This window comes from Xiphophorus hellerii, chromosome 1 (genome assembly GCF_003331165.1).
Source record: "Xiphophorus hellerii strain 12219 chromosome 1, Xiphophorus_hellerii-4.1, whole genome shotgun sequence".
In the NCBI taxonomy this organism is placed as follows: Eukaryota; Metazoa; Chordata; class Actinopteri; order Cyprinodontiformes; family Poeciliidae; genus Xiphophorus; species Xiphophorus hellerii.
In genome coordinates this window covers 4,242,297-4,266,253 of record NC_045672.1, presented here as the reverse complement: position 1 = coordinate 4,266,253, position 23,957 = coordinate 4,242,297, and the positions used below count along the sequence as shown (strand labels likewise).

Here is a 23,957-nt window from a genome sequence, read left to right as displayed (position 1 = left end):
GCTAACTAGCCTGAGCCCTGGCAGACTCTGGGAAGATGCTGTAGCATAACAGCAGGTATGCAAGCATGATTGACAGTGTTAAGGCCCTCCTCCTGGCTTTTTATTGGCTGAGTCTAGTTATCACTGAGAGCACTGGAAGAAGCCAGGGGAGCTTGATTTTTTTCACAGATTAGCTGTCTCTTCATGATCTGTATGAGTCGTACACATTTGTTTTTGTTTTGTTTTTTTTAACAACAAATTTGTAAAAAAATGTTTTTTTTGCACATTTGTAAAAAAAACCTGCCTATTGTGTCCTCTAGTCCATAATCGCATATGCTGCCACGTTGAAAACATTATTTGCTTTGAATGCAATCTCTCTCCTTATTAGGTGTGAGCTTTCTGAGGCCATGTTTATGTCAACGAGTCTGCTGAGACAGGTTATTTCCACTGGGGACTTGGTTGCATAATTTAACTGGAATGGCAAATTACTGGGTGTATGTTGAATTTTTTTCCTCAACATTGAATGATTAAATTTTTTTTCTGTTGATCTGAAAATATATGACGTTAGTTACGTTAATAAATCTATTCGTAGAAATTAAATTGTCCAGTTGTTAATTAAAAGCAATGCTTCGGAGACTTTTGTTACCTGTAAAGTAAACCGACTGGAGATCTCAGGCGCGCAGGACCCCAAGTTGCCAATGACTGTATTCACATCACGTGTGCGTGGTATTCAGGAAGTAGCGCAGACTGGCAGTCATTTCAGGTCTGGTGGGGCAGTAGTATATTTTGTTTCTCATAAAGTAGGTTCTACCCGCCGAAGACAATGACACAAACGCAGTAAGTTCGATTTTGGACGTTGTGTTCTGCTTTAGTATCGGAGAAGCGGTGCTAGTTTGACAGAAATGGGTCCTGGTTAGATGTAGAACATTCTAGAAACACCGTAGACTGCGGGGGTTTCGAGTCCGGGCAGAAACAGCGCAGCAGCCCGAGGCCGTGAAAGAAGCTTAGCAGCAGCCGCAGAGTGCGCTAAGGAGTCGCCCGCTATTGTGAGTTCAGGCGGAACTACAACCACGTTAAAGGTAAGTAGGCCTTCAGTTTCACAGTTATAGGCGATATTAGGGTTTAAAACACCCGGAAGCTTGATGTCACGAAATGTCAGAACGCGTTTATTTATTATTTGGTAGCCGTGTCAACCCTTTCGTTTCAGTTACAGTTAGCATGTTGCTAATGACATTAGCCGTTGAGCCTTTCCTGGTCTGTGCGGCTAGAAGTGCTGCTGCATATCAGGTTGAGCGACCTCACCTATGAACTGTGTGCACTAACAGCTGCCATGGACTTGGAGCAATGATGATGATGATATTAATAATAATTAATAACAAATCAGCACAACCTTTACAGTGGAATTATCGGACAGAAGAAGTTAGCGCACCGGTGAATAATTACTTTGTTTACACATGTACGTTTTAGTTAAGTCTAATGACTAAATGTTGTCCATTGGGACACCGCAGTAGTGGTAGTTAAATGTCACTTTTTAATAGACACGTTAGGACATTAAACGCTATTATTTTCAGGCGGCTAGCTCACCAGCTACTGAGCTGCCAATTGTAAGGGCGAATCGTCTAATAAAGCCATTTGCTTTTTATGAGCAGGGTTCGTATCTCAATAAATGCGCACTAAAACTCCTATAAATTTATGTTGCTCTATTTATTTACTTTTTTATCATACGGTACTTGCTGAATGTTATATTAGGCTAAGGAAAAGAGGCTAGGCTCTTTTGTATTGGCCGTGTTCCCCTTCAGCGTTGTCATTTGAAACCTGCTCCTAATTGGCTTAAAGCACCCTGATGTTTGTATATGAAGGAGCTTCTAGCTCTTTTCGCCCCAGCTTTATATACCTGAAACACCAAGTAATGTATTCCTGTACGTTTTAAAACATACATATATCACATAAAATATTTGCTAATTCATATGACTGACATGTAAAATCCAGAAATGAAGGTATTCTTCAGAGATACATTCAATGATTAAATTGTTACCTTTAAAAGTTGATGAGTGCAGGAGCATCAACGATATAAATCCAACACTACAAACATAATGATCCTTCCAAAAGTATTCACACCCTTTGGTCTTTAGTTATGTTGCAACCACAATTTATTTTATGTGAAAAGCCAACACATACTAAGGCATAATTTTGAAACGGAAAAAAATACATTATCTATATTAAAATGTATTAAAATATTTTTTATCTAAAAATTGTGGTCAGCGTTTGTATTCAACTTGATGCATGCCCTTAATACCATCAAGTGCAGTCAGTTGCCTTTGTATGTCACATAATTAATATTTTTTGTGTGTATTTTAATCTCAGTAAATATCCAGAGGCTTTATAGGTTTACAAAAAAACAAATCAGTGTACAAACAGCATGGTAAGATGTGCTTATGGAACAAGCAGAACAAATGAAATCTATATTATGAACATAAAGCAGAAGGTAACGGGTTAGAAGTATTGGTGCATACAAACTGATTTAAAATGGTAACTAAGCTTTTGAAATTAAAGTTTACACCCAACACAGATTGAAACAATAAACACTTTATAACATATGAACCCACACACACTAAAAGCATGCATAGAAGATAATGTTGGAACGAGTTTTGAAAGTTCAGAGCTGATTGTCGGTCAGTCACTGTATGCCATCAGTGTGATCTACTTTATCTTTCTTCTGACCTATTATTTTTTTAATTTTAACTGCTTCTCTACAGGTGCTTCAAGTTATGCACTTGTTTCCAGGTAGCTGTTCAGTTTGGTTACGTTTCACATGACGCCCTCTAAACCAGCTGTTTCTAAAGTTGTGATGCTCACTTGAGGTTTTGTTCAAACCAAAGTGGAGTCTAAGCTAAATGACTTACAAAAATAAACAACGTTTTTTTCTGATAAATGTCGACATTGAAAATACTGCAGTGTTTTTCATAGTAGCGGCCGCCAGGGGACGCTGTGGGGGCTTTAGAAAGTTGGAGGGAAAATGAGGGGGAAAGAAATTCAAAAATAAAAAAAAAATCATCTCAAAATTTTCAATCTCAAATTTTTTCATCATAATTCCAATTTTGTTTTTCAGTATTTTAAAATTAATATCTAAGTTTAAATAATTTATTTAATGTTATTTCTGATGCTTTGTCAATATTCTCTCATCAGAAAAGGGGATTGAAAATTGTATTATCTGTTGATAAAGTAATAATATATTATCTGATAATTAAGACTTTCCACCATAGAACTCATGGCCAACTAAAATCAAAAGGTATGGGGCAGCATTTATGCTAAATGAATGTAATAATCATTGGATAGTGAATAAAAAAATCATTCTAAAAGTTTATTTTTCTTTACATATTTTGTAGCATTGTCTGTGTGTTTGCAAAGGGGCTCCCTGCCCAGAGGTTAATGCTCTTTTGGGGGGACCTGATCTATGCGAGTAGAAGTTGGCTTACTATTTTTTTCTCAAGTTCTTACTTTTAATTGTGCCACAGTTTGCAAACAGCATTCATATTTACATTGCTATGTTGTTGTTATTTTGCTTCAGAAATCCCCTCTATGTTCTGCTGCAGGTTCCCACGCTGCGTTCAGCACCCTAATTCTGTTCTGGGAGAGTTCAGACCAGTATCGTCGCCAAGATAGCCGGGCCAGGCAGGAAGAGGCACACTTCAGATTCCGAGCCCAGCAGCGGTAGTGATTCTGGCGACGGGCGGCCGGTTAGCGCTAAGTGCCTGAAGATGGCCAGCAGTGGGGGGGACCGAGTAGCTGGTAGCGAGACGGCGGGGCGTCGTAGTGGGGCTCAACAACGAGGAGGCACTAGGGAAAACGGCTCTGAACAGACCAGCAGCACCAGTAAGAAGAAACAGAAGGACAAGGCCAACCAAGAGAGCAGAGAGGCCAAGAGGGCTGCAGCAGCAGCCAATGCAGCGCTGGATGGTGTTCTGGCAGAGGTCAAGAAAGGTGAGAATAAATGAAATGCTCATGCTGCTGGAGTAACCAGTTTATTTGACTGGTTGAAATTACTGTGGATAATCACTGGATAACTTGGAGTGGTGCAGTGCTGCTCCTCCGTTGCTGTGTGTCCACTACAAATGTGTGTAATTCTTTGTTTATATTCTGCTAAGATAGGAAAAAAAACAACACAATTGCAATTACAGTGTTTCTGTTAAATAATAAATGAAATTGAAATCATGCTGAATGAGCTTGTTCATGCAATAAGTCATTTAAAATCATGGCAGCAACAGATGTGGACAGTTACATATATTCATAATGCAGCCATGGCGCTCGCGCTCCTCATCCATCAGCCATCAGAGATGTAGGTGTCTTATTCAGGTGTTTTAGCAACAAACCGCTTACACTTGTCAGTGGCTGTGTAGCCGACATTTTGGAGAAATTGTAGTCTTTGGTCTTACAGGAGAGCTCTGGATTCAACACAAGGGGTTGACTCACAACTTTTTATGAACTGCTTGATGCTGTGAGAGCTCTGGTGGAGCCAGCTGCACGTTGTCCAGAAAAAAGAAAAGATTGTTCTACCACTTCCTGTTGTCGTCTTCAATGTTTTCGCCAGCAGTAACATTTGGCTGTTGATTGCATGGCTTGTGATGCAAAAAAAGTGTTTCCATTGCAAATTTGCGAAATACATTTATTTTGATAGGGTTGAAAATTTACCTCATGCTAGCGCAAAAACTTAACAAAAAATTAGTTTGTTTTTTTTGGCATTTTCAATTAAACTAGTTTATTTTCAAAATTTCAGTTTGCGCAATTTTATGGTTAATGGAAACGCAGCTAATAATACACACAAAAAAATTTTTTTAAAGAACTTTCAAAAAGAAGAACAATCACTTAGTGGACTCTAAGAGAGCTTAAAAATCTTATTAAAGGGTCAGTTTTAATTTTCTGATGAAAGGACCTGTGAACATGTTTTCAGCTGGAAGATGTCATATCAGTGTGAGCTAATAGAAAATAGGAATGCTTTACAATAATAGCTATTCTGAGGTTCACTGTCTGTTTTAGCCGATTCATCACTTTAGAACAGTTCAAACTGAAAATGATTGAGTTATCAGTGAGATATGCTATAATAGTATAAACAGTCTGAAATTTTCTAAAATTTAAACAATGTTCGTTTATGTGTGCAAAACATCTAACTGTTTCTGTTAGACATTTTGGATAGCAAGTGCATACTTTCATAGGGATATTCACATCAGTGTTTTTATATGCGGAATTTGTTTTCCATGTGCCATTTTTATTTATTCTCCCTCTAACAAGAATGTTGTTTTTATTTTTTAGACCTCTGGATTGCTGCCTTTATTTTGATACTAGAACAATTCAGACCTTGCAGTTCTTTAGATGTGATAAATGAATTACGACCATTTTAACGTTTTAATGTCTCAGCATGTTTTCTGAAGATCAGATGGTCATGTGTATTTCTGTGTACTGGTTACTTCCAGTACAGACCGATTCAGTTCTATAATTTATAATTTTTTCCTAGATGTGTTTGTGGACTGGAAGCAGAACGTGAATGAAGTGACGGTCAGGCTGCGCTGTGGAGACGGGGTGCAGAGGACAGAGGACATCAACACCACGTTCACCGACACACACTGCAACGTGTCTTTCCCAGGTTGACTTTGCTAAAACCTGCAAAAGCTGCAACTAAGTGAAATGGATTCAGGCAGGTGTTTGTAAATGTTCCTTTTGACTGTATTTTGGTTTGTCTCTAATTGATCAGATGGGCGGCAGTGGAGCTGTCAGTTGCAGGAGGAAATCGAGGCCTCCTGCAGTAAAGCACAGTACAAGGAGAAAGGTGGATTTCTGCACCTCATTTTGCACAAGAAGATTCCGTTTCACATTTGGCCGTCTCTCAAGGTGAGCCACTTTCAATGTTTTTCTTCCTCTTTTTGCTGTCCTTCAAAATACATCCACGTTCAAACTTTAGACAGAAATATATTTTACTTTAGTTTTACTAAAATTACAATATGCATCTGTCTAAAGTTGTAAGTGGGATTGCAAAGCAGAGCTGTGAATCTTTCAGTGTCTTTTGATTCCATTTTTAGGGTCAGGATTTGACTCAGAAATGATTTTTAATTCAGAAACCAATTTGTTTGTTCAAACAGCCTGGAGACATTGTTGAAATTATGTGACTGACAAGATGAAAAGACAGTGTAAAGAAGTGGAACATTTATTTAAAACATTTCTATAATGTAGAAGGTTACATGCTATACTGCATTATAAGGTTACATGCTATACTGCATTATGGTGGACACGTAATGTGGTATTCATTATACTCGCAAATTAGAGCAGCAAAAGCATACAACTTAAACACATTTTAAAATGGACCTTTGAGCATTTTGAATCAATTTAGAATTCCCAGGACTCAGAATTTAGATTCTATATAGAAGGATTTTTTTTCTGCATCTCTATTGCAAAGCAACAAAAACTTTATATTTCCTTTAATCGTTCTGAACTCAGTGGTTTAAAATTCAGAGGCCAAAAACCCACTTAAGATGAAAGACGACCAGAAGAAAGTAAAATTTTTCTACAGTTACTTAATTTCAAAAGCTAATTGCCAAGTTCACCATGTTAGCGTTTGTTAAATGGCCTCATTTCTTTTCTTAATTCTTTCAGTCAAATAAGAAGGAAAAGGACGTGGCCCGACCAGAGTCCAGAAATGAAACCAAACCTTCCACCTTGAAGTCATCAGAGAAAGCCAGATTAGCTTTAGAGCAGCTGCAGCCTCGGCCTCCCTCATCACCCGCACACGACGAGCAGAGCCGCAGCGCTGGCAGGCCCGAGCGCGGCTTCAAGCGCTGCTTCAAAAACAAAGCGGGCGACAAGGCGGCCACCGACTCGGTCCAGGTGAAAAAGGGCTCCGACGACAGCTCGGGCGCCAGCATCGTGCCAAGGGCAGCCGGAAAAGGCGAGCAGCCATCTCAGGAACACGGTGCCGCACGCACCACTTTGCTGCTGCCCAACATGAGCAAAGACCCAGAAGGGGAGCCCGCCTCTGACAGATCTACTGCAGCTGCTGGTACAATTCCTCATCCCAGCTCACACAGACATGAAGACAACAGAGAAGAGAAAGAGGGAGGCAGCCAGGAATCTGGAGCACCAGGGGCGGCTGCTGGAGACAGAGCTCAGGTGAGACAGTGCTCGTTTAAAGCCTCTTCTCATTTTTGTTCTGAGAACCACTTATTATTGTTTCAAAAAGAAAGAATCTGAAATATTTTCTCAAGTGTTTGCCCTGAGAGAAGTCTCTTGGTCAATCAGAATAAAGTGTTTTATTATTATTATTATTTACAAAGTTGTAAAATGTTGTCTGGAGAAATGATCTACTACAGTAAGAACTTGGAAGATTTTTTTTCCACTTTCTTTGGTTAATCTTTTTTTGTTCAGACTTTAAAAGCATTATGTGGTTGAGATCTTTATCACTAAAATAAAAGGTGATTCTTCCTTTTTATTAGAGTGAAACAATATCTCTTTGTATCACTGCAGCCTGGAATAGGAAGACTTCTGGACATGCTGATATCATTTTACACCTGATTTTGGTTTAAACTGGAAGTTGGTTACCTGCTTCCTTCTGGAGAAGAAAAGTAGTGAAAGAATCCATTGACTTTAGACTGAATATCTAAAGTCAATGGAGCGATAACAGATGTCTTTGTTGCCTCCAGAACACTAATATCTATCTTGTTGTGTGAAGGTGGAGAAGACAGACGAGTCAATAGACGTGTCCGAAACAACAATACCTGGGACTGACGGCCATCTAACAGCTCCTGACATCACTGATCGCTTCCAGAACCCAGCCAAATCCAACAAGGAACCGGATTCTTCTCCACAGATGCCGAGAGACGGAACTGACCTTGAGGTGCAAGGAAAACCCACCGAGCGCGAATCCCAGCAGGACGCTTTCACATCCCAGCAGCCTGGGATAACAGAGAAGCTACCAGAACCGGCTGCCGGCGCAACTCACAGGCAGGGTCAATCAGCAGGTCTAACGCTGAAGTCAAGCAGTTGTGACGGAGAGGAGAAACGGGACCAGTCAAAGGAAGAGCCCACTCTGGAGATGATGCAACAGGAAGGTTGGTTACAAATGCAGAATTGGTTTAAATGGAAATGCTTTGAGGAAGCTGGGAACTCTTTAGACTTAGACTTAGACTTGTACTTTATTGATCCTTTGGGAAGACTCCCTCAGGAAATTTAAGTTACCAGCAGCTCCCAGGCAAAAAACAAAGTTAACACACAGTAAGCAAAAGTGCAAAAGAATACAAAATACAAATTAAATACTAAGGTACACACCAAATGTGAGTAACCAAAACCTTAAATTATGCAAGAAAAACCTTAAATTATGCAAGAAACAAGGAATAAGAATATAAGAATATAAGTAAATATAAATACAACACAAAAAAAAAAAAGAATTTGACGGATAGATTGACCAGTGATATCGTATTGCACTATGTGGTTTGACCTGATAAGTATGGAGAAAAATACAAGGGGTCACTACTCCTTCTACCCTCTGTCCTGTGTCACCCCCCCCCCCCCCCCCCCCCCCCCCCCCCCCCCCCCCCCCAATGAGGAATTGTACAGTCTGAAGGCATGGGGGACAAAAGAGTTCTCAAATCTATTGGTCCGGCACTTGGGAAGCAGCAGTCTGTCACTGAACAGGCTCCTCTGGCTGCTGATGACGGCGTGTAGAGGGTGGCTGCTATCGTTCATGATGTCCAGCAGTTTGTTCAGTGTCCTCGCCTCTGCCACCGTCACCAGAGAGTCCAGCTTCATGCTGACCACAGAGCCGGCACGCCTGGTCAGTTTGTCCAGTCTGGACGTGTCCTTCTTGGATATGCTGCCTCCCCAGCACACCACGGTGTAGAAGAGGACACTGGCAATCACAGACTGGTAGAACATCCAGAGCAGTTTGCTGCAGATGTTAAAGGACCGCAGTCTCCTTAGGAAGTACATCCTGCTCTGCACTTTCCCATACAGGTGGCTAGTGTGTTTTGACCAATCCAGTTTACTGTCCAGCCACAGCCCAAGATATTTGTAGGAGTCCACGACCTCAACCTCAGTTCCCTCTAATGCGACTGGTCTCGGCTTTGGTCTGGACCTCCCAAAGTCTATAACCAGCTCCTTCGTCTTAGCAGTGTTGAGTTCCAGGTGGTTTGTGTGGCAAATCAATACTATTAGTTTGAGAAAGTTACAAACACTCCCAGAAAATGTCCTAAGGTGCGCTTTTGGAAATGAAACGACAACAAAGAAAATACAGCAGTGAACTAAAAGAAACTAGTGTTTCTGTATAATCAAATAACCTTTTAAATAAATAATATACTGCTAAATATTACTGATGCTTTATTATATGAAAACAACAGAGTGAATTGAATGTCATACCAACCTTTATTGTTAAACTGGACGGTGAATATGAGTGGAGCAGAATGCCAGGTCCATGTTTCTGCAGTGATTTTCAAAACATCAGCAACCTTCCCTTTGTGTCTGCCCTTGCAGTGCAGTGATTGGGACAAATGTCCTAAATATCTGCATCCCCCTATTTACATCATTATTGATACCCGCAGTTTGCCATAAGGCTTTGATATTTGATACATACTGTACATTTGTGCTGTATTCTCCAAAATGAGCCTTCAAAGAGGGATCATGTAAATGCTGCTACAGGAGCATCTTCCAAACAGACCGGTTTGAATTTTAGGTTGCTGACATACGGTAATCTGGAGCACCAGCTTTACTCGTCTCTGCCATCACTGTTACTGGTGTATAAAACAAATAATAATTTAAAATAAATAATCAAACAACACTTAGCCTGTTGGGGGGGCAAGTAAACCCTGGTAAAGCCAGGCTTGTAATACCCTGGGGCTGAACCCTGATCACATCCTGTCCAGATAAATGAAACTGTGAGGAAGCATTCTGTATTTTCTTGTTGTTCATCACTTGTTGGTTCAAGTTTTAAAAAAAATTTTTTTATTGTCTATAAAAATCCCCTGCAGCCCCAGAGCCGATGGTCAACCTGCCGTTGGTGAAAAACGACTCGTACGAGAAGGGCACAGACCTGATGGTGGTCAACGTTTACATGAAGGGAATCTGCAGGGAAACAGCCAGGGTCATCTTCAGAGAGCAGGACTTCACCCTCATCTTCCAGACAAGGTGCTTCACCTGAATATGCTGCTAAAAAGCAGAAGCTTTGCCTCTCTGTTTATCAGAACTAATCACTTATTGTTTGCTCTTTGACAGCGATGCGAACTTTCTTCGGCTTCATTCAGGCTGTGGGCCAAACACGGTGTTCAAGTGGCAAGTTAAACTCAGGTAGCTGCTCTGCCCTGACTTCCTTATGACAGGTTAATAACGGCATGAAAGAAACTGTCTAGTTGGTATTTCCAACTAACACTACTAACATTTTGAAACGAAGATCTGAAAAAGTACAAGTTCTGCATGAAGTTGATGGCATAAATGTGAGCTATGTGAAAAAGTGTGATGTGACCTCCTGTGTGTCAGGAACCTGATCCAGCCAGAGCAGTGCAGCTACTCCTTCACCCCGTCCCGCCTGGACATCACCCTGAAGAAGAGACACAGCCAGCGCTGGGGCGGCCTGGAGGCCCCGGCCTCACAAGGTCTGCTGCCAGCTTTCTATTTAGTCCCATTTAGTTCTCTCAAAGACTTTAAAGAATTTCATAATTCATTTTATTTGTTCTTTCTAAACCAAATGTTTAGTGTTGTTTAGTGTTAAATGTTCATTAGAATTTTAAAGTTTGATTTTTCAAAATGTGGTGTTGCATTATTGTGCCTTTGCCATTATATTACTTGAAAACAAGTAATATTAATAATAAAAAATATTATTGTTTATCGGGATACCTTCTGGGCCAATTTACTGTCCAGCAAAATTTATCGTGGCAGGCTTAGCTTTCTCCAGAAGTGTTTTTAAGCAAATTTAATTATTTTTTTTAGGAAATCTGTAATTGATATTTAGCACAATTCATGGTGAGTCTCTTGATCTTCTAACCACAAGCTCTGTTGTCCTGTTTAAGGTGCAGTGGGTGGTGCTAAGGTTGCTGTGCCCTCCAGCCCCGCCTGCATGGAGAAAAGCCAGCCAGGCAGCAGTCAGCACAGCCTCCCAGCCAAGGAGGAGCCCCCGAGGGTCGGAGAGGAGCCCACCAAGGCGCCCAAGGCACCTCCCAGAGGAGTGGAGGAAACGAGTCTGGATACCGTAGCTCCCCGCCCCGTCTCTGAGCACGTTAACATCACCAAGGCGGAGCCCACAGTAACCATGGTGAGGGGGAAACACAACAGGTTACTCCAGGTCAAGCAAGCAACATAAACTAAGATGTGTGTGAAGATAAGTGGGGAAATGTGTGCTTGTGTTTCAAGCCTCAGCCCAAGCCTACTTGCATGGTGCAGCCCATGACCCATGCACCACCTGCTGCTAACGAGTGCCACGAGGAAGAGGAGGAGAAGAAGGTGTGCCTGCCTGGATTCACAGGACTGGTTAACCTGGGCAACACCTGCTTCATGAACAGCGTCATCCAATCCCTGTCCAACACCAGAGAACTCAGGGATTACTTCCATGGTAAACACAACCGTGATACTGCTCTAGGTGATCCATGATCATCTAACCAGGAACTTTTATTCAACATCAACAGAATTTATCTGCATCACTTTTAGCTGTTCGAGCTTTAAAACCCTAGTGATTAATGCAGAGCTTGTTCTTAAGGGTCATTTATCATTGCATTTTAATCAAAAACTATGCAAAACAAGTAAGATTTTCAATTCAAGTACCCTTTTTGCTGCTGAAGTACTCAATAAATAGATATATGAGCTCAACAAAAAAGGTATTTATTGTTTTTAATCTGTTTGGATTTTTCAATCGTCAAATTGGTGCAAAGTGTTATTGTAGCCATTTAGCTTTCAGTGTTCCAGGAAGCCCTGATCATTGATGGAATGATATAGAAATGTGGACACGGACATTAGCGTTGGACGTCTATGCTGCTGCTACATGTTTAGCATTGAGATGCTATTTTATCCTTTAATAGTTTAGCTGATAAGCTAACTAATTTTAGCACAACTTGAGCTCAACGACAGCATCCCACCAGATAATTTTTTGAAGCAGAACTTGAAAAAAGTTCTGCTTCTCTTGACAGCTTCTCTGTCAAGAGAATCGGTTTTGTTGTCCATTGATGTGTGCAGATGTCGCTTGTGCTTCAAATTTACGGGCGTGCCAGAAAGATACGATTACGAAGGTTTCCAGTTGAGAATTTTCTATGTTTAATCAAAATTAAGACGTTAAATCCCAGCCCTCTGAACCGTCTGTAGCTTTACTATAAGGTGCTGATGTTTTTCTGTCTTGGTTAAAACCTCCTGATCTCTGAGTTTTCCCTCCGTGTCAGACCGAGCGTTTGAATCCGAGATCAACTGCAGTAATCCACTGGGAACCGGAGGCAGGCTGGCCATCGGCTTTGCCGTTCTGCTCAGGGCTCTGTGGAAAGGGACTCATCATGCCTTCCAACCATCAAAATTAAAGGTATTCTAATTAAGCGGGATTTTTCTAACTTGTTTGGAATATTTCTTTCGTTTTTCTCACACGATCCTTTTCACGAGTCACGTCTGTACTCACGAATGAACTCCTGCGTTCCCTTCTGATCTCACAGGCAATCGTGGCCAGTAAGGCCAGCCAGTTCACAGGTTATGCTCAGCACGATGCGCAGGAGTTCATGGCGTTCCTCCTGGACGGACTCCACGAGGACCTGAACCGGATCCAGAATAAACCCTACACCGAGACGGTGGACTCTGACGGACGTCTTGATGAGGTGGATTGGTCGTGAAAAATTGGCCCCATGGGATATTTACTTACTTTTTTCTATTAAGCAAAACCAAGCTGAAGTTTGCTTTCAATTGATTGTTTTTTTTTTTTTCTGTTGTTGCAGGTGGTGGCAGAGGAGGCATGGCAGCGGCACAAGATGAGAAACGACTCGTTTATCGTGGATCTGTTCCAAGGCCAGTTTAAATCCAAGCTAGTGTGCCCCACATGCTCCAAGGTAATATTCAGCTCCATTAAAACATGGGATGACAGACCTGGCTTTACCCCGTCTCAATCGCCCTACTATTTCTTTTTACAGGTCTCCATCACCTTTGACCCCTTCCTGTACCTCCCAGTCCCGTTGCCACAAAAACAAAAAGTGCTCTCTGTTTTCTACTTTGCTAAAGAACCTCATAAAAAACCAATCAAGGTGAAATTATCATTTGTTCTCTCTGCTTCTCCTGGTTTCCTGACATGATGAGTTGCACTTTGCCCCCCCCGCCACCCCTTTAACACACTTTTCCACTGTGTGTCGTAGTTTCTGGTTAGTGTGAGCAAGGAGAACTCCAGCACTGCTGAGGTTCTGGAATCTATCTCCAGGAGTGTGAGGGTCAAGTCTGAGAACCTCAGACTGGCGGAGGTTAGTTATTAGATGCTGTTATTAGATTTTAGGCAATAAAATGTTTTTCTTTAAAGAATGATTCAATTGCTTATTTTCATCTTTTAATATATTTCTAATATTGTATAACATAAGCTCAAGTAGATGCGTGAAAAATTTGCAGATTATACCAATATTTTTTTATCCAATTAATTATCAGAATACTCAGTTTATTAAAATGACATACAACAAATGTAGAAGTTTTCCTGATGGGAGTCCTTGTTTTTCTTCCCCTCTGCCAGGTGGCGAAAAATCGCTTCCAACGCATCTTCCTGCCGTCCCATTCTCTGGACACCGTGTCGCCGTCTGATATGTTGTTCTGCTTCGAGGTGCTTTCCAAAGATCTGGCCAAAGAACGAGTGGTGCTGCTCAGAGTGCAGCAGGTAATAAAGAAAACTCTTTTGTTGTTCTGCGCGTTAGCTGAGGTGTAACGATCCGATCTGAACGGCTCCGTTTTGCCTTCCAGAAACTCCAGGTGCCCAGCATCCCCATCTCAAAGTGCGCTGCCTGCCTGAAACCTCCAGTGTCCGAGGAAGACAAACTGAAGCGGTGCACCCGCTGCTACCGAGTGGGCTACTGCAATCAGTGAGCATCATGGGATGTCTCAGAGTCGAACTGTAAATGTTTGCAGCTTTTACTGTATTTTCTTTCTTCTGTCCCCCCAGACATTGTCAGAGAACTCACTGGCCCAGTCACAAGAGTCTATGTCGTCCCAACTCTGAGAATGTAGGCCTGCCATTCCTTGTTAGCATCCCAGAGTCCCGCCTGTGCTACGCCCGCCTCGCCCAGCTGCTGGAGGGTTACTCCAGGTAATCACACCACCTCAGCTGCTCACCTGTTTGATTCATTTCAGTCATAACTTCCTCTGCCGGTCATTTTTCTATTAAACTCTAAATACGGAACAGGAGTTCTGTTTTTGTTGGGAGTAAAACAGTATTAGATTAGATTATCAGTGTCTGAAATTGAGATTGACATTTTATTAGTAGAATGAACCGAGATGTAGATTAAAGGGGCAGTACTTTGTTTAACTTTACATCCTGTTATAATATTATTCCGCCGTCAAAAACATACCTGGAGTGTTGCCTTGATTCTTTCATGCATGCTTGACTAATCCTTTCATCTCTATGGCAACCATTCAGCTATTTACAATGCCTGGCGGAACTGAGTCCTGCCTTTGAGACGCAGCTCCTAAAAGGCTCCTCCTCACCTAGCAGGCCTTCTCTGTTCAGCTCCTTCAGACTGCATAGATCCATAATCTGCATAGGAGCTACTTCTCAGTGAAATTCTAGTAAAAATGTTAAAAGTGTTAATAAAGGATCAATGTAATGACTTTCAAAAAAAGAGACAAAGGACCAATTTAAAGGTGTTAAATTAGAAAGTTAGATAGTTAAATAGACAGAAACATAGATATATGCTATCTATATAAGACAGCATTTTTATAACAATTGAAGGTTATCTGGTTACTTCATTATGCTATAAATTGGCACTGCGTGCCTGGAAAAGATATAATACTGCCCCTTTTAAGGATTTGTGATTAATTAAACATTCTAAAAGGAATTTTAATTCATGTCAGTTATTATCCGCTATGGGATTATCATAAGTGATGCTTCTAAATGGCAAATTAGAATCCTAATCTGAGGCTATTTTATGCTTTCTTTTTTTCAGGAGTTCGCATTAATAGATTTTTCTTTGCTTAGAAACATTAATTGCTTTTAAACTATAACAGCTGCAAAACAATAGGTTGTACTTTTATAGTTTATGTGAATTCTGCTGCTGTGGTGGTGAAGATCCAGGTTTCAGCAGTTAAATTACCACAAAATATCTTGAGTCTAAATTTTGTAGATGTGTTGCATAAACACCAAAACTCAGACTCTGTACCACCACATCAGCTAAAGAAGCAGATGACTGTGTGAATCCTGATAAAACCAACAGATCTGTAACTAAAACCTGGCATTTCTCCTTTCCTGCAGGTTTTCTGTAAACGTATTCCAACCCCCGTTCCAATCAGGCAGAACGTCTCCTGAAACACCCCAGTCCCGGTTAGACGCACTGCCAACGGTGCTCGGCTCTCCTGACGGTGCTGCAGCCGGAGACGAGGCCAGGGGGGCGGGTGGTGATGTACAGGCTGGCGATGCTGACTTGGAGAGCCCCTCTCTGCCGCCTGAGCTCCAGGGGGAATACAGCCAGGCGTCGGCGATCCACTCCGAGGCGTCTGGTTCCTTCTCCCTCTCCAGCACCCGGACTAAGGACTCTGGGTTTTCTGAATCCGTTTCCTCTACTTCCTGCTGCTCTCTGGACCCTCAAGCCGAGAAAGAGACGACATGTGAGAAAGCAGTGCGGCCAGAAGGTAAAAACCAACAAAAAGTCTTTATATTTTACATCAGGCATCATTAAATGGTGGACTTCGGTCTGAATCGGGACCGAGTGATGGCTCTGCTTGAACCCGCCTCCAACCTGATAAATTCACAGAAATAGATTGTTTACATAGAGCATCTGTTCCAGCAGGAGACAAGTTTGATTGCTTAATTTGTACTTTTTTCCTTACACTTTATTCATTGTTTAGTAAGGATGTTGACTTTTTTACTTGAAATGTAAGTCTTCAATTCTTTAGGTTTGGACCTTTTCATATTAACAGAAAACGTGTATTAGACTCTGTTAGCACTTTTAAGATGTATTTTATTCTGAGGTTTCTGTCTTAATCCAGAAGGCCTTAAATTTATTTGTTTCAGCTACCTTTAAATATGGCAAGATGCTAAATGTTTACTATGAAGTGCAAATTAACAGTTAAAATGTGATCCTGATTTTCCAAAAATGAAATCTGCCAAAATTCAATAATTTGATCAAATTTATCGGCCAGCGCCAACAGATTCTTCTCCTTTGGTTTTGGTTTGAAGCTGCAGTAACAGGGTACCAACAGCCGAGCGAGGCAGCGTCTGGTCATGCCAGTCAGTTCTACATCGGTCTGCTGGACTCGAACAACAAGGAGCAAAGGCTGGACGAGAAAGGTACAAGAACGATCATCGGTTCTAATTGGATTTTAGTTAGAATGCAACTTTGTTTCTTGACTTTAATTTTCCCTCACACTCTCTGCAGAGGATGCGCTCGCGGACGTGGTAGATGATGCGACCTTGGAGCTGGTGTGGAAGAACAACGAGCGTCTGAAGGAGTACGTGCTGGTCAGCTCTAAGGAGCTAGAGTACGACGACGACCCCAGCTCCATGAGCGAGACAGCCAGAGCAGGACATTTCACCCTGGAGCAGTGCCTCAATCTCTTCACCAAGCCTGAGGTGTTGGCACCTGAAGAGGCCTGGTAGGGACAAACATTTACCACCTCAGTCCCTCCTAGGGTTCCAAACATCTTTCCCACTACATCTAAGAGGCGTGCTTCCAGGACTGCAAAACCACAAAGTCTTACCAAGTATTTTGTGTAGTTGCTATTGCACATGTCTTAGTTCACTAAGATATGAAATAAGACAACACTAACTTACAAGTAACTTTTCAGCAAAATACAGGAAGTAATTTTAAGTAAAACATTCTTCAATAATTTTAAAATGTACTAATCTCTGTACCTCACACTACCTTCCGTTCAACCCACTGCATTTTTAATTTCTGAAGGCTTAGTTTATCAGCTGCCTTGATGGGTGCAACTACATCTCCGTTTTACCTCTAATTGTGACCAAACTAGGACAAAATAATTTTTTATTTATCCTTTGCACGCTAAATCTGAATTCCCCCCCTTTTTTTAAAAATAAAAACTTACATTTTCAGAAAACCCTATTCTGGTGCCCTTATTGCTCACCATCTACACTATTGATGGGACATTTTTTCTCATCATTTATTGTCTCGCCTGCATTTAATGGTTATGGGTGGTTAGGACACATCTCATTCAACCATGGCAACCAGTCAGCGTTTAGAGGCCTCTCTGGCTCTTTCATCAGTCAAGTTGCACATGCATCCGCTGTGTTTACAAACAAATAATTCCCTTATTTTTTCTGAAGTTACTTGTAAGTATTTTTTGTAGTAGTTTTTTTTGTCTTATTTCAAGTTTTTGCTCAAAAAACTTGACGGAAATATTTGCAGTGAAATATGCGGAAATTTCTGCCAGTTTTCTGGAAGACAGAACCAGTAATTAAAGAAATGTCTGTAAATGTAATCTTTCTTTGACATATTTCTGGAGTTATTGGTGTTTCTTGTTGCTGAATTTGCTTGATCTTTTTCCTCCCTGCTCCCCGTCTGCTTCCAGGTACTGTCCAAAGTGCCAGCAGCACCGAGAGGCCTCCAAGCAACTCCTGCTGTGGCGTCTGCCGAACGTATTGATCATCCAGCTCAAACGTTTCTCCTTCAGAAGCTTCATCTGGAGGGACAAGATCAATGACATGGTCGACTTTCCTGTCAGGTGATCACGGCTGCTGTGAACTGATCTGAGAGTGTTTAGCATGTGAGAGCACAAGATGCTTGTTAGAAGTGAAACATTAGTGAAAATCTAAACCTCTTAAACAATGTTGGGTTCCAGGAACTTGGATCTGAGTAAGTTCTGCATTGGCCAGAAGGACGAGATGCAGCAGGCCCCCATCTATGACCTCTATGCAGTCATCAACCATTACGGAGGGATGATCGGAGGACACTACACAGCGTACGCTCGCCTGCCCAGTGACAAGAACAGTCAGCGCAGTGATGTTGGTAAGTTTTACTCCTTCCCAAATGTATCTGTGTACTTTTGCTGACTCTGATTGTGATTATTTTTTTTTAATGTCGGAGTTAAAAAAAAAAAAAAAAAAGATATTATGTAAAAGTCTTTAATTAATATCTAAAATTAAGGCCTTAAAATGTCTTAATCGCATTAAAATTATTTAAATTGGACTTAAATATGTTAATCACAGATCTTAAATTTTGGCGTGGCTGGGTTATTTCTTCTTTTTTTTTCTCGCTAGACTTTTCTGTCAGGCAAAAGTTTGAGTCACACGCAAACATCTTCATTGTACTCAAGGCACAGAACGTTTTGAGTAGCCAGCTAGTTGCCAGGGTAATGTACCTTTGCTAGCTAGCTAGATTATTATTTTTTGCATCTGTTATGGGCACAAATCCAGATTCCCATTGTTTTACTGTAAAAACGCTGTGACTGATTCACATCAAAACATCACTAGTTACTTTCTGTAAATGTGCTCCTTTGCTATATTGCATTTTGAGTTTGTCTTCCATGTGTGGCTACAGGGTGGCGACTGTTCGACGACAGCACTGTGACAATGGTGGAGGAGAGCCAGGTGGTGACGCGTTACGCCTACGTCCTGTTCTACCGCCGCAGGAACTCCCCCGTGGAGAGGCCACCACGCTTCCTCTCTCCCGGAGCAGAGTCAGCTACAGCCACAGGAGCCTCTGCCAGCCAGGTGAGGGCGCCACAACCATAAGAAACCACAGAGTCCTCTTCACAAAGAGGCTTTGCTTTTGTTTCCCAGGTTCTGAGCTGTACTTTAAATAAAAGGTTGATCATTTCTTCAACCATAGTAACATTAAAAAAAAAGCTGTTTATGTTAAATAGTGCCATGTAATCACACATTGATTAGATGTTCACATCTACCTTTCAGAGGTTTGGTGTAATAAATGTTCCAGGCACTAGGAGGAGCTTTTAATCGGTTACAAAACAGAAGCATGTGTGTGAAATGGATGAGAAACAACACCCACTAATCAGATTTTTCTGAGTTCTGATGAATAAAGCCAACCTGCAAAGGTCTCCTTTTAACAATTCAAAATGTTTTAAAAACAGCTGTGCCTTTTATAATGCCTGTAAGGGCAATAAATCCATTTTATCGCTTAATCCAATGTAATATTTTTGGAAAATCAGTTTGTTTTTCCACCAATGTGTTTCTTGTGTTTCCATACTTGAGTGATGTTATCCCACCCAGAGCCACCATCTTGTTCTCTAGCTTGTATTTATTTGGACTCCCAGAAGAGATGATGGAAGCAAGTTTTGGAAAGTATTTAGTCATTTCTTATGTTTTATAAGAAAAAAGTGAGGGAAAAAATAGTTTATAATCAGGAATCAGGTTTTGTAAGAAAAAAATCTGATTTCATTTTTAAGCCAATACGTGCCACTGTGAGCATTTTGCATTTATCTTCTCTGTTGACATTGGCAAAGTGAAAAAGAGAAATTTACTACAATAGCGACCTTTTTTTATATATATATTTTGTTGCTGCAAAATCTGTGGAAATCAGAAACGTAGCGGTTCATGAAAAATGGTGACATCACATGATGTAATTTTTTAAATTAGCCTTTTCTTTTTAAAACAAACAAAAAAGTCAGTTACTTTAAAAAGATACTGTAAAATTTTTACTTGTAACATTTAATGTACCTGTGGATAGAATTGGTTGTTGTTTTTATCCAGTAGGCCAGCATGTGAAGTGCAAGGAAAGTGATTCATGGTTTTCAAAGATTTTTAGGAAAAAACTGTTCATTTTCCACCCTAGACAAATCACTCTAAAATCTTTTTTATTCATTTATTTTTTATTTTTTTGCTGCATTTACAGCTCCATTCATCTTCACACTTGTATTCCAATTGCTGTAGCATGATACTGCCACCACCATGTTCCACCCTGTGGATCTGGGTTGGTAATCTCTGAAAACCTTCCACCCTTTTCCTTCCACTTCACTTCTATACGCCCATGTATTGATGCGTGACACATAAATGACACTTCAGCTTATGGTTCCGGCATCTAAGGGGTACAAATACTTTATGTGTTAAGCGCTCCGGCCTGCCTGTCGTCCCTCCTGCTCGGCAGGCAGCTCACTGTCGCGTTACCAAGTGTGATCTTAGTGTTTGTTAGAAACTCGCCTTTTCCCAGAAGCTCACACCCGGTTTCCGCCAATCGCAGGCCTCTCTAATATGGCGGGAACTGGAGGAGGAAGACGAGGGGCCCGACGAAGGGCCTCGCGGACTGTTCCGCTCCGCGCTCCGAAGCCGACAAGCACAGAGGAACAGAGGCGAGGAAGAGGCAGGCGCACGCCGCCGCCGCAGGCACAAGATGTCAGACTATCCCGACGAAGACTGCGTGCGATATCTAGTGGTGGCCACGCTCACTGCAGTCATCGCTCTCTTTGTTAACTTAGTTTATCCCTTTCTATACAAAATCAGATGAACCTTTTAATAATAATGCTTTCAAATAAGACAAATACCTTTCTAATAACTGAGGTATTTGAAACGAAGATTGCACTACACGCTTTCTGAAAGGATTCTATGGGACTATGGTAGATGTTTCAGTAATAAACGAGAAGCAGTCTTACAGTCGATGCTAAGGTAGATGTATAGCTTTAAAACTGCAGAATGTAACTTTTGTTAAAAAAAAGAAGTTATTTACATATTTGTTAAAACTGTCACTAAGTCCTGACAGTATACTGTGTGTCAGAAAGCTTATGAAAAGATTGATGTCCTTTGCCTCCTCCCTGAGCTGCTGTTGCCATCTGAAGAAACAAACAACCAATCAGACCCAGAAGGAGCGTCTTAGCGCTGTCAGTCAGCCTCATGTATTCACTGCTCAGTGTGCTAATGGCTGATAAACAACTTACTATTACTGGAAAATCCTTTATCCACTGTCATCGGTGGCTATGCTAACTATCCTTAGCATTCATTACAGGCTATGCTAGCTGCAGTGTAGCAGAGAGTGGGGTAAGAGACCTGTGCATGAAAATGATTGGCACTGCTAAGGCCCGCCTCCTGACTCTCATTGGTTGCTTCTAGGTAACGATTGGAGAAGACAGGGGGGCTTCGTGACTCATGCTATACTGTCATGGCAGTGATAGTTTCCAAAAATAAATATACATATATATATATATATATATATATATATATATATATATATATAAAGTTACATTCTGCAGGTTTAATAAGCCCACTCTTTACTAAGTGATTTGAGGTCAGTAATTATTATTACCTGGAGCAGACTTGATTAGCTAAAAGCTGTGGAACTTTCTAGTTGATTCTTCCGGATTGGGAACCAGTAGTTTGTCTGTGAGGCTTTTGTGGGTCAGTGACATTAGGAGGGCTAATTAGACTGAAGTAAGGAAGCTAGCCTGAAGCTGCTGCTGCTGCTGCTGCTGCTGAAGGAAACCTTCATTTCTCTGCACAAGGCTCCTGCAGTGAAGCTGCAACCTGAAGGCTCTTTCCTCCTGATCCATGAGCAACCTGGTTCTTGTCTGGTTTATTCAGTGGATTTAGTTTAAAACGTCCTTTTCTGTCCCTTTTAATGTCGTATTTTACATGTCCTGTATGTTTTCTGCACTGTAATGTTTTTTTATGTAATAATCTAGGCATGGGCTGGGCTGGTATGTTCGAAATGCCGCAGCATAAATATTTCAACTCAAACTGTTTAAGTTCCTTCTTAATGGATGTAGATGATCTGAAGATGAAGCTCTGACTGAAACCACTGTCGTGAGCAGAGGATGCTCATGATTTATCTGCCATGTTTCTCCATTTTCTGAATAGAAGGTGGGGCTCCTTTAGCTGAATTTAGCTTTTCAAAATTTTGTGTTCAGCAACAGGTGGTGGAGGAGCAGTGCTGTTACCTTAATTCCAGAAACTATCCCATGCCTAATAACAGCTCAGTACGTCTTTATTTGTTTGATATATTTTTACATGAAATATTTAAAGCCACAAACATACTTTGCATTTTGGAATGAAGTGTAGTAAGCAATATTTTTTTTAGTCAAAGCTGCAGAATTAAGCTTCAAATTTCAGAATTCTGTTTCCTTCTGACTATATATTTTTGTTGTATTTTAAAGCACTATGAGAAATTGTACCTATATATTTTGAAGAAAATTTCTTTTGTAACAAAGTATGTGTATATATATATATATATATATATATATATATATATATATATATATTTTAATGTAATCAAATTGAATTTAATTTATAAATTGTAAAACGGCAGCAATATCGCCATTTTTCACAGTTCTGCCTTCTTTCTTTATGCAGACGGGTTTTTTTAAAAATGATTTTTTTGTTTTCTGAGAGCATTTGTGAGTCTCAGGGAAAGTCGTACTAAAGCAGCATTAGATGGTCTGTTATCCTCAAATGTTTTCTTATAAATTAAAATTAAGGTATATGAATGCTTTACTCTGATATATGCAATGCGTCCCGTTTTAATGTGCGTTTAACTTAGACGTGATGTTGAGCTTGATGTGAAGAGGTATGAGGAAGGCTGCAATATCCTCATGCAGGGAGCACAATCACTACTGTTCTGACCTGAAATGATCCAGAGTTGATCAAGACTGAAGGAATCTGATTTAGTAGTTTTAAGCCACCTGTAACGTAATTAAAATCAAAGGAATGTCTTTTCATTTCCTTCCAGTACTGTATTAAAGCTGCTTTTTAAATAAATCCACACTACAACCTTGACTGAAAGTGGATTTTTTTTTGTGGTTTTTTTCCCTGTTTCACTAGTGTGAATGTCTGAGGATCCTTCATTTAACTGGTGATTTATCTTCCAGGCCTCTAGCCAGTCACTGTTTGGGACAGACCTGGACCCTGAAGGACCCCCCACCCTCACCCCGGAGGTGCCAGCTGACATTTTCGCTCACTCTGCAGAGTGCACGGCACCGTCCTACAGTAACATGGAGGAGGTGGACTAGTTGCCGTGGCGTCCAAAAAAAAAAAGAGGTTTTCCAAAGCTCAGTTGTGGATGTGGCCAACCAGGTTGTCAACTGTTTTCTCTTCGACTCAGAGTAGTAGTGACTTCCTAAACATAACGCATTAGGGTTTAATAACCTGGGTTACGCCGTCTAATTCATCCACTGCAAACACGGCTTCCACACCTGCACCGTGCAGCCATGTTTCAGAGGTCAGAGGATACGCTGTTGTCAACCATCAGGGCCGGTCTGAAGCTGAAAACCTGGACCAGATCGGATCGGACCATCCCCGACTGACGCTTTGGACTTTTAGGCTACTTCTGTAGAGTTTGATTGGTGCTTGTTTAAAACGTGTGTAAATTATTTTTGAGTTGTTTCGCTGCAGCATCTCCAGTCAGTTGCTTTGTTTCTTTCTGCAGGGGAGGGACGTGAGTTTTCTGTCTGTTTTCTTAAAGATTTTGCCTTTTTTTTTTTTTCTTGTAATATTTGATCCTGTGGATGTAAGTGTTAGAGGGCTTTGGTATAAACTGAAATATGCATGACTTGATTTTTGTACAGGCTGTAATCGCCCACCCTGAGCTGAAATGCTATGTTGCTCCAGTTCACTGTTGCAGGTTTGTCTTGAGTTGTCCAGTCTAACCCCTGCAACGTTCGTCATAAACTGCAGATATAAAGTAAGAACGATTATTAATCCTGCTGTGGAAGTTATAAATGGTTGATTAAAATAAAACTGCTGATGGAAAAGCCTGCAACGTTTTCACTCATCTGGACCTCTGTCAATTCAGGAGTATTTGAAAAAAAGTGCATCTGTAAATAAAACTGGTGAAAACTATTCATATTTGAACCTGTCATGTTTATTTTTTTAACTTGTAAAATTCCTATTTCCACTGAACAGC

General features: G+C 40.9%; 1 protein-coding gene across 5 annotated transcripts; it reads left to right on the top strand.

Annotated features, from left to right (window-relative positions):
• The first annotated feature begins 708 nt into the window (after nucleotides 1-708).
• usp19 (ubiquitin specific peptidase 19) lies at nucleotides 709-23,895 on the top strand. 5 transcript variants are annotated; one of them, XM_032568950.1, is made up of 26 exons: nucleotides 709-1,058; nucleotides 3,573-3,960; nucleotides 5,489-5,617; nucleotides 5,726-5,862; nucleotides 6,622-7,134; nucleotides 7,694-8,072; nucleotides 9,981-10,140; nucleotides 10,228-10,299; nucleotides 10,489-10,604; nucleotides 11,025-11,260; nucleotides 11,359-11,557; nucleotides 12,375-12,508; nucleotides 12,636-12,794; nucleotides 12,912-13,022; nucleotides 13,104-13,214; nucleotides 13,323-13,424; nucleotides 13,685-13,825; nucleotides 13,909-14,027; nucleotides 14,108-14,251; nucleotides 15,413-15,789; nucleotides 16,337-16,447; nucleotides 16,536-16,752; nucleotides 17,686-17,838; nucleotides 17,956-18,122; nucleotides 18,654-18,826; nucleotides 22,924-23,895. In XM_032568950.1, exons 2-26 carry the CDS (start codon nucleotides 3,738-3,740, stop codon nucleotides 23,062-23,064), a joined length of 4,524 nt encoding a protein of 1,507 aa, XP_032424841.1. In that variant the 5' UTR covers nucleotides 709-1,058; nucleotides 3,573-3,737; the 3' UTR covers nucleotides 23,065-23,895. The 5 variants fall into 5 exon arrangements, with proteins under 5 accessions (XP_032424841.1, XP_032424830.1, XP_032424808.1 ...); XM_032568939.1 differs by having other exon boundaries at nucleotides 11,019-11,260; XM_032568917.1 differs by lacking the exon at nucleotides 22,924-23,895 and adding an exon at nucleotides 20,310-21,796 and having other exon boundaries at nucleotides 9,984-10,140; nucleotides 11,019-11,260.
• Nucleotides 23,896-23,957: the final 62 nt, after the last annotated feature.